Source organism: Ischnura elegans, chromosome 10 (genome assembly GCF_921293095.1).
Source record: "Ischnura elegans chromosome 10, ioIscEleg1.1, whole genome shotgun sequence".
In the NCBI taxonomy this organism is placed as follows: Eukaryota; Metazoa; Arthropoda; class Insecta; order Odonata; family Coenagrionidae; genus Ischnura; species Ischnura elegans.
This window is the reverse complement of record NC_060255.1, coordinates 98,806,780-98,825,121: the sequence shown is the minus strand read 5'-3', so window position 1 is coordinate 98,825,121 and position 18,342 is coordinate 98,806,780. Positions and strand designations below refer to the sequence as shown.

The window sequence follows — 18,342 nt, the reverse complement described above, 5'->3', positions numbered from 1 at the left end:
TCCCAAAGGTTAATCCAAACTATCCTGCATTAGAATGATTCAGATTTCTCACTGTTTCTTGGTCTTCTTCAGGAAGGAGACAATTGGGGGCAGTGAGGAATATTTGAATCTACATGTGTGTTTTTTCATTTCTGTCTTCGTTTTTGTGGCCTCTCTTGGTATCCATTTATATTTATCGCCTGTGGTGTCCTTCCAAAGTTATTTATATAAGAATAAAAATTCATAGAGAGGGAAATAATAAAGGGCAGGGGTGCCGAATTACAAAAAATATTGGGGGGGCCCAAACCGGGAATCTTCCCCCGGGGAATTTTAAAAGTAGTGAGTTTTAAGTTTTTTAAGCATTTTAGAAGAGCCATGTGATCAACATTAGAACACTGATAATTCGAATCTCGATATCTGGACACTCCGGGGAAAGTCAACAAGCCAGATACATTTTTTCCTCACACCCATGACAAATTTTTGAGGGGGCTCGGGCCCCATCAGGCTCCATGGAGTCAGCGCCACTGATGAAGGGATAGTAACAGAAAAAGGACGAGGACAATGCTGGTGTGGTAGATGGAAAAAGCCAGAAATAATAGCAAGGGCAGCATCCAAACTAGCATCAAAACTAGAGAGGGGCAAGTTGTGGTTGTTCACGTTGTGAAACAGAAACCTTGAGGTTGGGGAAATTTTAAGAAAATTATATCGGTGCTATTTTAAATTATATTCTCGAAAATAAAATACTTTTATTTTTATTAAATGTTTTATTCTAATATCACTATTCTTATGGATTTATAGATTTTTTTTCAAAACTTTCGTTTTGAAGTAAAGTTACTTTAGCTTTTAGGGGGGGGGGGGGGGCTGGGTACGCCCATGAATCAGAGGGTAAAAATGTAACGTGACTGGGACTCAAACCAAGAACCTCTCAATTGCCAGATGAGTTCACCGCTTTACACGACACAATTTTGACTGCGCCTTCTCACACATGTCAGATCGTGCAAGTACATCCCCTGTGTAAAGCGGCTTTAGAGACTATATATTTAAGGATTTAATTAATGCAAAACAGAATCTTGATGACCTTAAAACTGGTGTTTACGTCCGCCAACTACACATCGCCCGGCAAAAAATGATTTGATACAGCCTCATAAAAAAATGTATACAACTATATTCAACTCCTTAAAACTGTCTTTTTAACCACTTATTCCAGGAGGCCAGAGGTAATGCATATCCTAATTTTAAACGTGCTCTTCATTCCTGAATTTTAGGTAAGTATTCTGTGCACCCAATGAAGTTTTGGAGAGCAACTCCCTGAATTAATTCAAGGGATATGGGCTCGAATCCCAGCCCCATATAGACTCCAACAAAATTTTTGGAGAAATTGTTTTCCCCACTAAAATGAAAAGTAGCGCCAGAAAACCTCCTCTATATGAATAATCGCCACCCAAAACTCGTGAACCTGCAGGTATTTACAAAGAGTTGAAGAAATCACCACTTGTTCAGCTGTAACATTGGTAAATTCCTGCTGAGTCTGTGCAGAATGAGATTTCGTTTATTTAACGCTCTTGTCACTTCATAATGGAATAAAAAAATTTGTTATCACTCGACTAGAACTAAGTCAAACAATCCAAAATCATAAGCATAGATAGTGTACACGACGTCTGTGCTAGTGAATTACCCATTTCAAATTTGAAAATTAGCGCGCATGCGCAGTATGCGTGCAATACGATTCGCTCTGTAACCGTTTTGGTGGGAAACGAGAATAAACATCTGCTCGGTCAGCTTGCGGGATTTACACAATAGCTTTTAGTTTATTTAGGTTATTATTACTTCACAGGATGTATTCACCGGAAGAGTTGGAGTCTTTAACCTTCCGTGAGCTGCAGAAAATTGCAAAAAAGAGAAAACTTCGTCAATCCGGTAAAGGGATCACCAAGGTTAGTTTTTGAATGAATTTGAGTTCATTTTGTTTGTAAATGTTTATGTCGCATGGCTCCTGAGATGTGACTGTTCGCAAAAGGAAAGAATTGTTCTGAATATCTCAACTTTTTTGGGTGCTATGGTTTTTATCTGGTGTTTATATTGTGACTTTTTTCTTATTCACCCGAATATCGTCTCGAACTTGGTGGATTCATGTCATTAGAGCTAATGTTTTAATAAAGTAATTTTATGCCATATCCTTAAGCTATGGTCAATTTGAAATGATATTCATAGAATCTTAAATCTGTGTGGATAAGGTGAATCCTTTTTTCCCTCCGTGAGTTAAATGACATTTAAATTGCGACTTAAAGATTGATGATGTCCAGAATCATATATTACCTATTTCATGTATTTCTTAGTTTGAATACGTTGTGGATTGAGTTGCCGAGGGAATCCTTTTATTTTAGCCCTTCTAGTGTTTTTAATACCGTTTATTTTCAATGTTTGTGTAGTAGTTAATGTTTTCTGTTATGTTGTAATTAAATTGGATTGGATAAATTGATTGTATAATGACCCTCCGTAATCTGATACAAAATTTAAATTCTTAAAAAAAAATTTTGTTTAAGTATGGAAATTTTCACACGTTTCCTACTTCAATTGTTGGATAAATTTTAATGCTGTAACTGAACTCACGACTGCTGTGAACGAAAATCCGGTTGCTCTAGTTCTGGTACTCAGCTTAAGAGACCTGAAATTTAAAACCAGTCGTTATATATGTAGATCAACAGAATGGACTCACTTCCATGAGCATCCGAGTTTATGTGCGAAGTGATGTGATGCCTTTAATTTTTTAAATCGAATGGAAACTTTGTTGCATGTTCAGAAATTCGACCATCCACTTTTGTCTATTATTGACATTAACTGCTGTTCATGGCTATTCAAGTGCTAACGTAGATGGAGTAGGTAGTAAATATCTTCCAAGAGAAGGCAATGGTTATTATGATGGCAGGGTTTGAATTAACAGAAAATGCCTTTTGATGGCATACATAGGAATTGGATTGAATTACTTGGTTGGAATGAATTTTAGAGGTTGAATTTACTTTTTTACAGAAAGTGCTGGTGTCTATTCTTCTGGACTCTGTTGCTGAAGCATCTAATGAGAATGGTGACTGTTTACCTTTGCAGGAGGTTAGTGGGGTTGATATTTGATGTTTTTGATAGTTTTTTGAGATCTCGTTCCATATTTATTTCTAATTCTTGTTGCACAGGTGGAGGTTAAATCTTTGCATCCTTTTTCCTCTCCTGAAGAAAGTTCTTTCGAAGAACGCAACTTCTCCGATGTGGGTGAGTATATTAAATTCCCTAATTTCAACGGTTGAAGTATGCACATTATGATTTCCAATGTGAATTATTTTATTAGCGGTCACAGTGAGCATATTTCAATGCTCGGTGTCATCTTGAAATTCTTGCGTAGGTTTCCGTGGTGATGATTGTGACGATTGCAAGATTTTGGGTTCACCAACCATGCATGTTGGATTAATGGGATGACAGTTTCAAAGCATGGTATTCTACCACATTTTGTGGTACTGTCTCCTTTCTGCTGAGCGCTGAGTGTCCATCGCTCTCATCCTTACATTGCTTATTGAGTAGCCATTGTAACTAATGAAGGTATTTGTCCTGAATATTTCTTGGGCCATTCTAGGAATAACTTGAATAGGGACAGTGACTACCGAAGAAACAAAGTATGGAAGAGAATGCTGGACAATCAGCTATCAGCAAAAGGGAGGTAAAACTATGAAAGTTGGCCAGCTACAAGGCTTTGATACTGTTGTCCCACTAAGTATGACATATACAGCTGGAGAAGCCAAAATTTTACACTCATCAATGTTATCTTTTTTACTCTATCAGACCCCTTGGATGGTGTTATGTTATGACCTTGTCCTCCTAATCTTCTCTTCGTATGGCTATTTATCTTCAGTCTTCTGAGGCTTCCATTTGCTCAAGATCCTTTCTAGATGCTATCCATCTATCTTTTCTTTGGACTTCCCCTTCATGTTTTCCCCTCTGTACTCATATCATTGAGCTCATTCAAGTGGAGTGAGCACTCAAAACTGTCACCCACCATGGGAGCGGCCCACTACTTGGCAGATTCTCAGCCTTCTTTAATGGAACTAGAGGAATGGGTGCTACGTACATAGGGGCTTTTGAATCATCTAGCCACACACTATTGGCCACTTAGAGCTAATACAGAGCTCCTGGCAATCAGCGATAAGTGCTCAGGCTAGTAGGGGCCGAAAAGACCACTCCGAGAAATGATTCTCACACGGAGCTGCTACATAGAGGTTGCATTCGGGGTTAAATTCCATAGCTTTTATTGCAGCACTCTGAGCGCTCACTGTCCTATGCCTAATGACTACTCTAGCATACCTACACCCACCTGTGATGCCTAAGACCTGTCACGGCTTGCAAAATTAGAAAAGCATCGGCCGCCAAAGATGAGCTTCTCTCTAACTTCCTCCCTGAATGAAGGATTTCCCCCTATCTCAGGGAGCATCACTTCTTAAGCCTCTTTCCCCCTTCTTTCCCTAGTATAACCGAGACCACCTTCTCCTCTTCCTTTCTCTGTGCAGAGGCCGTTTCTCACAAGTCATTCGATATCAGTTTTGGTACTATTAACCTTTGATCATATTTGCGCTCATTTATATGAACAATGCCGAGTCTCAGATCTTCACCATCTATCATTCTTCTTAAGAACTAACCGTAGTCTGCCACGTACTCAATTGAAATTGAATTGATTGGTTTCTTTGTTGCCTTGCTGTCTTTTCTTGAGTTTACTCATCCATGCCATATCATATTCATGTTATTTTTCATGCCAAGATGTCTTCTTCCATGATTCATGCTTTTAATTAAAGAACATGGGTAAAAAGCACATACAGTGAAACCTCGATATAACGACACCCCACGGTGCACTAATAAACACTCGCTATAGCGAATTGTCGCTTTACCGGAGGTGGAGCAAATAATAGCCAATATACCTGTTGCGAACAGATATACAGTAACAGGAGTGGTGCGGTGACAGATAAACATCTATCCGATAAACGTAAGCATAAATCCAGACGAAAGGCGATGTTTTTTTGCATCACTAAATTTCCTTACTCAAATAACGACTAACTATTCAAACAATTTATAAGCGCCGCACAGATTAGAAATCATGCAGAGCATTGTTTCGTCAATCATTATATTTATCGAACGACAGTTTACCACATAAATTTGAGACTGAGCACTCCATTAACTTCATTTCTAACAGATCGCTAGCAATTACAGAGGTTAAGGAGTCTTGATGAAAGTCTTCCGGCGGTGAAACCCTCGCTATGGCGAGAGCCACACCAAAAGGGTCTCGTAAAAACGAATTTTTTAACACGCTTATTATAGGGTCAATTGACAGTGCATCGGCTATCTCTCGTTATAGCGAGAGTGTCGCTATAGCCCGTACTCGCTTTAACGAGGTTCCACTGTATAACACTTAAAGGTTTGACTATCACCCGCCAGGTACCAAAAATTTAACCCTAATTTTCCCATAAAGTCAAAATTGATCAAACATCATTTTAATTTACATGCTAATTTCACCTGGTTCCTATTTAATTTTTCTAAATGAGTGCCACCCTTGCAAAACGGGTCTGAAGAGGATTATGCACTAGGGTCTATTTAGCTGCTCTTCTCATCCCAGCAGAAAAAAGGGTGTGGCCTCCATGGCAACAGAGTGTGAAGGCCTGTTTACACGATACATTAACACGTACGAATTAATATCTGTTTGCGTGAATGATTTTTGTGGAACGGAACATGTACGAATGCATGAACCAAATTAGAACAGGTTCTATTTTCTGTGCATGCATTCGCACAAGTTGGGTGGTTACACGGTGTATTTTGGCGTTCATACATTTAGACATTAACCCGTGCGTGTTAATGTACTGTGTGAACAGGCCTTAAGACTTGTAATGTAGCTACTGCAGCTGAAGGGTTAATCATTTTGCAGATAAGTTGACTATGTTAAGTGCTCATTCCAAGTGGAACACTGCTTCTCTGCTACTCCTCTCCCTTGACTATGGGCTTCTGCTGGTTCATCGTTGTTTGCACTCTTGTGAGATATTCTTTTACTTAATGGAAAATTCACCCTGAAGGAGTAAGTGAACCAGGAGTCACGAACAACACAAATGCTTGTGAAGTAGCCGGCAACCTTCGGAGAGGAATTCTTGGGTTTTCAAGTGGGTCAGGTCATCTACTGCTTACGTTTCAATGGCTAACTCCACCATCATCCTCAGGGCATTAATGGTCTGATTCTATGACCTGAGAACTGTCCATTTCAGCTGTTGAGTTCTAATAACGAATTAAAATTTCTGGTATGAGTAAACTACCTCTCGGAATCAAATTTACTAAAAAAAATGATGCAATACTTGTGTAATAGATGTACCTATGCCAGTTAAATTTTTGATCTAGTGATTTGAGGTACCAGGAATCCATCACCCCATGGCCAGTTGCCTCACTTCGGAACCTTGAGAAAAGGGTTGGAAGTGGGATCACGTACAGGGTCATGTATGACTTCTTTGTTCCTCAAGAGGTTTTGGCCTCCTTTGAGTATTTACCACATACATATATAGGAAGGCTTTAGATATTGCTGCCAAAACTGAAGAGTTATTAAAGAAGATTTTTTTCTTTTCCCAAAATTAATAAGTGTTTTTATAGCCTATGCCTGTATGAAATGGCATGTACTGGATTGAATGTTTATTTTTTTCCTATTTTTCAGAGAGGGAGTTGAACGATAGCAACAAGGAAAACAATCGAAGGAGGTTAACGTACGAAGTGACTGAGGCTCAAACTGACAGTCCATTGGTGCAGGAACCACTGGCCAAACCAGAAGGGAAGCAGAATGATCGAAAGAGTTCAAAGAGGGTTAGAATATATGAGAGCCCCAAGGCCCTTTTGAGCACCCCTAAGCCTCCTGTGAAAATTGTCAAGACGCCCGTGCCTAACAGGAAATCTTCGGGAAGACCGGGAGCACTGGTGCCGTCCAAGACACCTGTAATAGCTACTCAGCGGACACCTCATATGATTAAATCCCTGACCACAGCAGCATCCTCAAAGAAACAACTTCCTGCAAGTAAGTTTGGAGAGTGACTAAGTCCTCTTGGCTTCTTACATTCACGTTTTTCAGGTTTCCAACATGTTGATGTCATTCCTCTCAGTGTGATGATTACAGTTTTGCTGGCAATCCCGTTAGCTTTTTCAGGTCAGAAGTGTTGTTTGATGTGGAATGGCCCTGTATTTATAGGCTGACCATGTGGTTGTAGTGTTGCTCAATTTTTTCTTTAGATTTGATCTGAATAGCTGAAGTCTTCTTTGGATATTGAGAGTGAGTTCTGTGAAAAAACGCTCCCTCTGTCAGACTTCAGTGAATCAGAGCAAACATGGCTGAAAAACTACCACAATCACCGCCTCTGCAAGTTATAGCAATAGGCCCATTTTGCATTGAAAAACATGATCGCAACTACCATTCACCATAGAAGCCTTTGCTAGAACTTTCCTTGAGGCTTTCTTATTCATTCGCATAGTGGTGGTGACAGGGGTTACAGCCACTTTTGTTAGTTGGCTCCCCTGAACTTGCAGGGCACTTTTTTGTCTCTCTTTTTAGCTTCGTAATCCATGCGTCCACAGTGTTACTGACATGTATACATATACTGATAACGGCATCCATGAATTAAGTCTGTATCGATTTGTATTTATAGTTACTGAGGTTCGTGTTTTCAACAGGCAATCCTTCAAGACGAATAGTTAATAATCCTTGCAAGTTGTTGACTTCCTCTGCTCTCAGTTTCCTATAATCGTGGGGCATCAACAACCCTGGAAAGTGTGACTACAATGCTCCCTAAATTTATCGTCAGTTCAAGTGAATCACCAGCTGAAAACATTCACTTCTGTGAGTTTAAATATCAATCAATGCTGATCTACTGCATTCCTTACATTATAGATGTGGAATAACTTCTGTTAGATATCGTATGTTACGTAGTTTTTGTTTTGTTGAGAGTAAGGAGCTTATGGAGTGCAATGCCACCAAAAACAAAACTGTGTGATGCGCCAGTTCTGTTTCTTCTGAATCTTACAAAATTTATGACAGCTTTTTTTGTTTTAAAGCTACATAAGTTCTTGCATGAATAGCATAGGTGTGGAGCTTACTGGTACTAAAACTTTGTTGCAATAATTTGATGTGGTACTGAGTAATCGGTTACCAAAGTTTACTGGTTAGTATTGAAAAAATAAAATAGGTAATGATACACAAAATTAGTTTCTCAGTTACCCTTGCGTTTATTCAATTGTTTCCAAACTCAAGTGCATGTAATTTCTGTGCCAATATGTAGTAGAACTGGCATAGGAAATGTCTCTCAGTTGCCAAAATCCTGGGCATTTTTGTATTTAATTAGTGTGGAGTGTTACCAGTGATTGGTTCACAATGTGCGAGCCAAATTTGAAGGCGATTGAAGAGTTTCAGTTAGAGTTCCATGTTGACTTCCCATGGAATGGCCGATACATAAATCAGTTGTAATGAGCCTACCTTTGGAAAGTGACTCTGTGGCATGCAGTACTGATTGACATCTACCTGCTCACGTTTTCAGATCAGCCCAAGACTCCATCGACGGTGCAAAAGACACCACGGTTGAACAAAACAGTCCTCCTGCGTGTGGCATCATCAGTGAAGAAGTCAATGGCAGAAAGTGAGTTCATAGTCTGATGCATGTGTCTTTATGACCAATATCACTTTTGTATATGTTTAGTTTATTTTCTGTTTTTAAGTTCATTTGTTGTTTGTTTTGTTTATTTGTGAGCATGCATTTTTTTTATTTTGATTTTTTTAATTTTGATTTCTTTTATTTCTTTTCGTTTGAGACGATGCTACGGTGATAAAAGATAAATAATGGATTGTTAAGGAGAGAGCCATCTTGAAGTGGACGTAAAATAGGATTGAGAATAAAACAGTGTGTCAAGTGATATTTACATTGAATTTAATCGCTGTGATACGTTAAGTCCTACGTAGTAATCGACACTAAAATCCCAGTTTATCATTCAGTTCTCTGTAAAGGAAAGTGGTACTAACCCATTTGTGCCTATTGTAGGATACAGTCAATGCATATTTTCCTACACAAACAAATGAATGTCAGCTGTATCTAATGGAAGGCATGGGAAGTGACCATGTCCGAAGCAATATAAACTTTGCATGCCTTTAACTCTTAAAACCCAGCTTAAAAAGGGATTAGACCTGCTCTTTGGGACCTCTAATCAATCCTTCAACTCATTTGCCACAAATATAGCACAAAAAGTTTTTGGTAAACTGACAAAAGTTACTGTAAAGTTCTGTCATAGAACTGAACACATTGGAATGGAACATATTCATACGAGGGCTGTTTTTTTTTTATTTAAGGGCCGTTTTTTATGTAAAATAAGCCAAAATTATTTTTTTCAAAATTCATTTATTTTCATACTTTTATTTATTTTTCCTCATAGTTCCTTCTTCGTTTAGGCACTTTACATTAAAACTAAGTTTTGAAACCCCTCTTTAATGAAGTTTGCCGCCTTTCCTGGCAACCAGGAGTTCTCGGCTATCTTCACGTCTTCATCATCACTGCAGCTCTTCCCGCCAAGATGATTTTCAAAGCACCGAAAAAGTTGGAAATCGCTCAGAACAAGGTCGGGGTTGTCCGGTGGGTGATTCAATACTTCCCAGCCAAAACAGTCAATCATTTCCCGGGTCCGAGCTGTGGTGTAAGGCCTTGCGTTGTCGTGGAGGAGTGAAGTTCCCTTTGTCAGAACACCGCATCGTTTGTTCTGAATGGCACGTCAGAGCTTGGCAATGGTTGCGCTGTAGACTTGTGAGTTGATCGTCATTCCTCGTGCCATAAAGTGTACTAGCAAAGCACTGCACATTTCCCGGAACACCGTTGCCATGATTTTGTGTCGCAACAATGTTTGTGATCTGAGATGGCCAACCTGAGCGATCATCATACTGAACATTTTGCAGCCATCTTTGAATTCTCGGAATCATTTCTGCACTCATTGCATTAACACCCTACCCTTCACACAGCTGACGGTGAATGTCTGCAGCCGACATCGCGTCTTCTTGCAGTCAAAAATCGTATCACCTACCGAGTCTCACACACGGCGGGCGATTCAATAATCTTAGGCATTTTAAAGAACCACCGTAAAGCGTGCAGATTAGATACAGAACTGCAACTGACATGTGGTTGCTCGCAAGGAATGCTGGGAGGCGGTGTGCACACTCGTTACGAATGGCACACGAACTATTTCAGTGTATGGCACAACGGGCCTTAATTAAAAAACAGCCCTCATATATACAGTTTAGTTACTCTAATCCAAAGAAATTTTCTTTTTATTGTAGCTTTGTACGTAGTTACCTTTTTCTCATTATATTTATTTTTGTGTGAAGTGAAATTTACTTGCTTTTCTAAAAAGTAGAGCTAAAATTTTTGTTGGCTTGTGAAAATAATACTGAATTAAAAGTTGCAGGAGAAATAAGGTTTTGATTAACATTTAGGAATACATACTTAACAAAAACATCTGGAAACTTGTATGTACCAGTTAATATTAACTAAAGAATAAAAAAAATTGATGCACAGAAGGACACCAAATGTAAACTAAAATCAATGACAAGTGCAATAAAATGTTGTCTAAATAAAACTATTAATGCTGTAGGTTTGCCATCTACTCATGCTTCAAAATTGGCCTCTAATCCATTGAAAGGCCAGGAGATGATGGATGGTTGGGGAAGGGCTCAGTGTCCCACTGACTAGGGGAGACCACGAACCTTGCTCCACCTTTTTCAATGCTGTATTTTTTATGACCTTCGGAATGGTGACCACATCCCTGAACTAGTTGTGGTTCCGTTGAATGGGCCTTTGTTTGGCTGTAATTAATTAATTTTCATGCAGTACTTTTCACAAGCTGGTTATAGTTCCATAATATCGCTCCCCTCATAAGTTGGGTCAGGTGGGGTAGTGGTAGCGTGAAAAAAGTGTCGCCGTATGATCACAATGAAGTTAACAAAATGTACTGCCATGACGAAGCACTGAACCGTGGCCCTCTGAGTGGTAGCCTTAAACGCTACCACTCAGAGGGCCACGTCTAGGATCTTGCAAAATTATGTTTCATGGTAATGTTTTTACTTTATCTCCAAGTATTTTGTTTCTTACATGTATTTTGTTTCCTTGTCTCGAATACATATATTCTAAAAGAAAATTCCTAGCTGCTCTGTGCTCAGCTTTGTCATACTTTTCTCTTAGAATATTTAATGGCAGTGGGAGCTACTCTGAACAAACCTTAAGGACTACGTTGTGTACATATGTATTTCCTCGGCATGGTGAATCACAGGTGATGTTTTGCTAGGCTGATCAAAAATGTTGTGCAATGATTGAATAGAGGATGGGAAAAACAGAAAGAGGAAATGAGTACATATATTAATGAAGGAATTTGAAATTGGGGACCTTGTGACAACCCTGATAATGGATGAACAGCTTTATGTTGAAACTTAGGATTAATAAAATTAAACTAAGGAAAAATTTGACGGTACCCAAATGATGTAGGTCAAACAATTAAATGAAAACTTTCCTTTGTTTCCTTTATTTTCAGAAGAAATGTTTCCTTTATTTTCAAAATAAAGTAAATTCACCAATTCTAAGCCTTCTACTTGGAACAGATTCTAATAGAACTATGCTACAGTGTGATGGTACCAATTTCCTTTGATTATATCTTAGTGCGAATCTTGACTGGCAACCGCGTATTACTAAAATTATCAATAAAATTACTTCTAGGATCTACATGATTAGGAAACTTTCCCCAACTACCTCAACCAAGACCCTGTGTCTCATTTAACTAGTCTTGTATGATGTGGTGGAAATTTTTAATGTTAGTTAAATGAAAAATTGAAATATTTCCACAGGATTTATTTGAACTTAAGAAATTGAGGTTTCAGAGCATAAATATTTACGTGAATTTCCATGGGAAATCACTATGAATTGTATGACTATCAGGTGTGACAAAGGCAAAAAGCCAATCCTCACTAATCTATTTGAGTCTAAATCAATCTTATTGTTAGTAGTGCGATGCCAGAGACTTAATAACATGACTTACTGACGAAAATGTTGCGTGTCCTATGGAGTAGGCCTATAGTCTCAAGCCTCATTGCAAGCCTAGAGTCTTCAACCATGAATTATTTTATTAAGACTAACCACACCTGTATGTTGTAATTAAATCTAATATGTTTTACATTCAATGATATTGGGTAAAATATATTTGTTTAATAAATAGGGTAGGATATGTATTTACCAAAAGGCATAAGGTTCATTTTTTGCATACATGCCAAAGAGCGCTCAAACTGTTTCTAAAATTTAATTGAAGGTTTTAAGAAATGTTGCAGTAAATGTCAATGCTTTAGAATACATCAAATTTATAAATTACCATTTTTATTCTGATAATTTATTTCTAAACCCAAGACATCTTAGAATAGAATAATATCTTTCGTTATTTGAATTTTTCTTGACATTATGGTCAATCGACTTCTCAAAACATCATCATCTTTTCCTTTGGATCTGGGGCATCATACAACTGAGTCTCCAATGTATTAACAATTTCTGGTTCTTCACTGTTTTATCTTATATTATTTTGTCCTAGGAGCTATAATTGTTCATCCTCCCAAGTTTTGTCCATCCGTAATTGTAGTGGTTATTATTTGATTTTTTTTGTAGTGAGATACGTACGTATTGGATTGTTATTCTTATTGCCTGATATTATTTTGCAGGGAATGTCAGTAAAATTCCAAAGCTTGATGTGAAAAAGGCTCCCAACTTTGCCAACATCCACCAGAATGCATTTGACAAGATGGATTCCTTGTGGGATGTGGAGAACCAGCGGAACTTAAGGAAACGAAATGTGCAGAGTTCTGGGGCAGTCTTCTCATTCAAGAGTAAATCAGAGCCACCTAAGAAATTTAATTCGAATGTAAGTCATAGATGGTGGAAATTTTACTGTAAACCATTAGAATGTTCTTAAAAATGTAGTTAGTGTGGGTAGCCCTTTAGTTTTATGCATGCCTTTGTCTTGCGTGTCATACAGCAGTAGTTAAAAGTTTCACACCTATGATATTAGATGCAAAATTAAATGCAATGCAAAATAAAATAAAAAAACAAATATTTTAATCTTTTTATTTATGTTAATTATATTTTTAGAAGGTTTTTCAAATAGTAATTTACATCCATGTTACCATGCAAGTATTATGGTGACTGTCTACCCTTGGCTGAATTCGTCCAATCAGTTTGAAAAAAGATAAAAGTGGTCCTATCGTGATAAAACTGCCTACAATCATGCACAGTGATTGTTGAAAGTAGCATAATTCTACCATTTTTTATGTCTGTAAATTAAATTTAGTTTATACCGGGGCACTAAGTCATCCCAAGAGGATGTGAGATTCTCCCACGTAATTAAAAAGATTAACATTTAAATTGAGGAAATAAATGACAATTTGAAAAGTCACCGATTGTGTTGTACTATGTACATCTCATCTGTAGGGAAATATATATTTCTGCAAGATAGTAAAATTTGAGGCTTATTTGAGCATATGGTAAACATGTATTAACATTCAAAATTGAGACAAAGTCACCACAGTTGACGGTAACCATTATTTTATACATCTTTGAAATGCTCACAATTCCATCATTTGCCGAGTCCTAGATTATGTGATGGAATTGATCTTGGAATGATTCTAGTTACCACTACTCCTTGAGAAGAATTGCCATGGATAGAGAGTGAACTGTTTCACATTATTCTCATCTATAATTCTCGTTGTGTGCGTGAGTTCTTACCCCCTGTTTTTCTATCCTTTCAGGCTCTGAGAGGAAATCATGCCCAGGAATCTGCAAATGCCGTTTTCAGATTTGGGAGCAACAAGGGTAAGTATTAATTTTAGAGATGTGCGAATAGTATCCGCGAATACTCGAATACCTCGAATATTAGAAAGTATTCGATATTCGAGGTTTCGAATAGTTATGCGAAAAGTACCGCCTCGAATACCTCGAATACTTTGAATTACGCGTCATACACTGTCGCACGCACGTCGTTGGTAGTTGACTCGGAAAAATGTAGAGAACTGTAGTCATTTAGTGCTCGCAGCGCCGTTTTACGCAAGTTGACGAATTACATCAAATTCGTGGATTTTAGCGGTGAAAAGAGTTCGACGAGGGGAACCGAAAATGGTCGGGTGAAAAAATCCGAAAATCCCCGATTCCCCCCACCAGGAGAACCTCAGTGCCGTGGGATAGCAACCTTAGGGCATTTCCCACGATCCGCTATCCTCCTCCATTCAGCACTCGCCTCACCCACTCTGACGCTTTCCTCTTCTCCGAAATCAAACAAAAGGTCCCAGCTCGCGCAGGGATCGCATTACGAAGGCCTCTGCTTCGAAAAAAATATCGAGTTACGAGAACAATAAAAACGTGTTTCACGCCCTCCCCCTGTTTCTCACCCACTGACCTTTTTCTGGCTACCTGCTTCGAAGTTACCCATTTCTGGAGGTCAACCGCTGCATGAGTCATCTATTAGCTCAAAAGGTGTCTAAGAATAACTTTCGTCAATTGATGTTACACCTTTATTGAATTGAAATATTAGTAATGTGCGCGTAATTTCAAAAAGAATAAGACCAAACACGACGTATTTCTGAGTTTATTTAAGCATTTTACGCAAAGAAATAAATGTCAAAATACGACGGAGACCTAGCATTCTGGCGAAACTCGATATGAGCAGCAGAGCTTCTCGGAAATTGATGCGGTATTTTTTTCCGAAAACATATATCAAGTTACAATTAATGAGTGGTGCTATAAATCTTTATTTTTACAGTCCCAGACAAAGGGATATTTTCACAGAATATTTGGTTTCTCCCTGATAGCAATTCCAATTCATCTTCTTATCTCGTGAGAACTCCCAAAGATGGACTGAAAATAATTGAAGAAAATCCGGTGGAAAAGAGCTTGTATTTTGCAAAATGCCTCAGATTGTCAGCTAGCACTAGGCAGCAGAAGTGGGGGTAAAGCGATGTTAGTTGAATTAATTATATGCCCAATTGTTTCCATAAAATTAAAATATTCATTAATCAGCTAAATTCCTGTTCGAATCCTTTAAAGTAAATCAAAATTACTCCCCAAAATCTTGAGTTGCCTGCTGCATAGGCAACCGAGTCAAACATTCCAGCATTCATCATTTAGTATTCGAGGTATTCGAATATTCGAGCAATGATTTAATATTCGAATTCGATATTCGAATTCGAGAAATCTGCTATTCGACCCATCTCTAATTAATTTAGATAGCATGCATGCATTTTTTTTCCTTCAAAATGAATATCCTTGTAATTCCGGTGTGCCATCATTAATTTTTTCATGAAATCTGTGTTTATGACACCTGTTTTGTGTGAGGTTATACCCTCTGTCACACGAGAGGAAAAAGTTTTTTTATTTCACGAAGCAGTCAAACTCTCTTTTATGTCCATGGCCTCCTTTTTTGCTGGCCGGTTGGTGGCATTTTGGCTGATTAACCTTTTAAAGGAAGTGTTGAGCAACTTCCTCTTGAATTCTTCTATGAGTCGTGCCATTTACTCTTGCAACCGCTTGCGCATTGCTAATACAGTAATTTCTTGGATAAAAACAACTTTATGACGGAATATATATACTGTAGTATGCTACGATATTACTAATCACCTTTAATGAACAGTGTGACTCTTGAGAGCATTCATGGAATAGTCATGAATGAATTTACAAAAATAATTAACTTTGGTGCACCAGCTATACATAGCAGGGGATTAATTAAAATCTTGGTGTAAATATATAACTGTTACATGTGTCATTCCATTTATTGAGCCCAACCAACAATGGACTATGTGCCCAATTGTACTCCCTCCAGCAAAGCTGAGTGCTGTTGCTGAGTCTTGTGCTGGGACAGCCAGCTTGTCCTCCGGCCTGTAAAGCATGGAAAACTTGAAATATTCAGTGAATTTTGTTCTTCCGGAAAACTCTGGGAATTCGACAAGTGTTCAGGAAAAATCTGTTTTTGACTCATGCAGTGTCCGCCCAAAATGTGAAGTAGCACCTGTATTTCACTTTTTCATTCAAAAAGCTTCCCACAAAATGCTTGATGAATCTTAGCTTCTTCCAGGCTCTGCCGCAAATATTTATTATGCGTATTGCCTGCGATAGGTTTGTAGTTACTGTAACTCCCATGTACATATTCATCTGCAGCTGATGCCATTATGTTGACACGTTGCGTACGGATGGCGATAATTCTCGTCTTTTTTTCCCGAGCGTTCTGGACGGATGACGAAGATTCTCGTCATTTAGGCACGTCAACCTAAACAATTTTAAAGCATACAATACGTATTCGTTAGTACGTTTTCAGTTGTTGTTCGTTATTCATAATGAATTGATGCATCATAACGTTTGATTGGGTAAAGTTATATTTTAAACATTAGCTTTTTAACCATGTTTAAACCAAAGGCATTACGCCCTAATAGGCACATATTTCCAATCTCGGCCTTCCTTGGAATTTAAAGACCCCGGTACGCAACGTGTTAACACCATCTACAGTCTACATAGGTTTAGTTAAGTGTCCTATGCAAGATATGTACTGCCATGCTGTGAAGTAATAGGTCCCTACTAAGCAATTTTGGGTACCTCATTACATTTATTCATTTTGTATTGCTCTTGTGTTTTGATTCAAAATGATTTTGCTCATGAAATATTTTTCCTTCTTCAGAGCCTGCTGTTGCAAGTACCGCAGCAATAAACAAGTTTCATGCCAAAGACGCAGCTTGCAAAGCTGTCAACAAGCTGAAACCAGAGAAAGGGTATGTTTTCATTGACTTATTAGCCTTATAGTTATTGACTTGAGTCATTTATGTCAAAGAAGTGGTAGTCAATGTCATTAATGCCTGGAAGTGATGAAGTTTTTTTTGTTTAAATTTCTTCTTGCCTGGTCTTATTTAGACCAAGATTTAAAAAAATATTTTTGGTTCACTGGTTATTATCATGGAAACCAAAGAAACTTGATCAATGGTTGGCATTAACTGGCCCCTAATGGCAATTTTATCTGCCCCTTTGGGCAATATATAATCCAAATCTCTACATGGATGCAAGGTACTTAAATGCACAGTCTTGCATACAAGTCTAAAGTTATTTATATCAAGAGTGCAATTTGTCATGAATAAATCATTTGTCTTAGCCATGATTCAATTGCCAGCCAGGTTTGCTAGCGATGAGTTCACTTCCCAGCCATCTTTCTTGGTCGAGGGAAATTTGGACTACATTCCCATCTCCAGCATTTTTTATTACTGCATTATTTTTGGGTAATGTTTATGAGATATGTGAGATGTTTAATACTACATGACTTGAACAGCTCAAGCTAGAAAAAAATCCACTTGGAGAAGTTCAATTAAATTTCATTCATAAATGGGCCAACTTTTCAAAGTATTTTTTCTAACTACATATTAACTCTGCAGTCTTTTCAGAGTCATAACAAACTTAAAGTGCATAAAAGATCTACTGCATTATTACTGGGAATTAGAATACTGGGATCTTCTAACAATCCCATAGTTTGAGCCATTGGAAGGTCACTGAATGTGCTGTTTTTGTTTTTTTAGCGCTGCAATCAAGGAGGAGCGGAGGACTTTCCTGAAAGGTGTGAGGCTCAACAGACGCTTTCAAATGCAGATGCAGAATAGAGGACTTCTTTAGACTTCTTCTTGTATGGCTTTGGAGCTGTCATTTGTTGATCGTTATTATTTTGAATGTATTGACATTGAGCAATAGAGGCAGGAGTTATACCTTCTCTTTAATTGAGAAGAAAACTGTCTTTGACTTTTTTAATCATTGATGAGCCAACTTATGGTTGTAATTTTTATAAAGCCAACTTCCAATTTTTCTATTTTCCATGTAAATATTATTCAATTTGTGAAATTTATTGGCGCTTGGCTGTGAGCATTTTTACTACCATCTGATTATCCAATCTAACTTAAACCTTTTTAGTGGAATACTTAGTTTTTTATTTGACTTACGTTAGTGTGTCGTACGTACGTACGTAATTTGTTAGTGTGTCAATATATTATAGGGAGTGACAGTCAGTTTGAATTCCAGGGTGGGAAATTAAAAACAAACCTGTGGTAAAATTATGTTTTTGAATGTAGTTTGGTGTTTGTTGACATGCATTTATTCTTTATAAGCTGAAAACTGTATTTCTTGTTTTGTAACTTAATATTTTAAAGAATCACACCTCTGGTTTTACTTTTCACAGATATTTAGAATAGGTACTTGGTATTCCTCTGTCATTTAAAATAAAATACTTAAAAGAAAA

At 37.9% G+C, this 18,342-nt stretch overlaps 1 protein-coding gene across 1 annotated transcript; it reads left to right on the top strand.

The window, feature by feature from the left end:
• Window positions 1-1,695: 1,695 nt before the first annotated feature.
• LOC124166976 lies at window positions 1,696-18,342 on the top strand. The gene is made up of 9 exons (XM_046544726.1): window positions 1,696-1,913; window positions 3,007-3,084; window positions 3,165-3,240; window positions 6,698-7,051; window positions 8,562-8,660; window positions 12,755-12,954; window positions 13,838-13,901; window positions 16,750-16,840; window positions 17,633-18,342. The coding sequence occupies exons 1-9, from the start codon at window positions 1,815-1,817 to the stop codon at window positions 17,724-17,726; spliced, it is 1,155 nt and encodes a 384-aa protein (XP_046400682.1). The 5' UTR covers window positions 1,696-1,814; the 3' UTR covers window positions 17,727-18,342.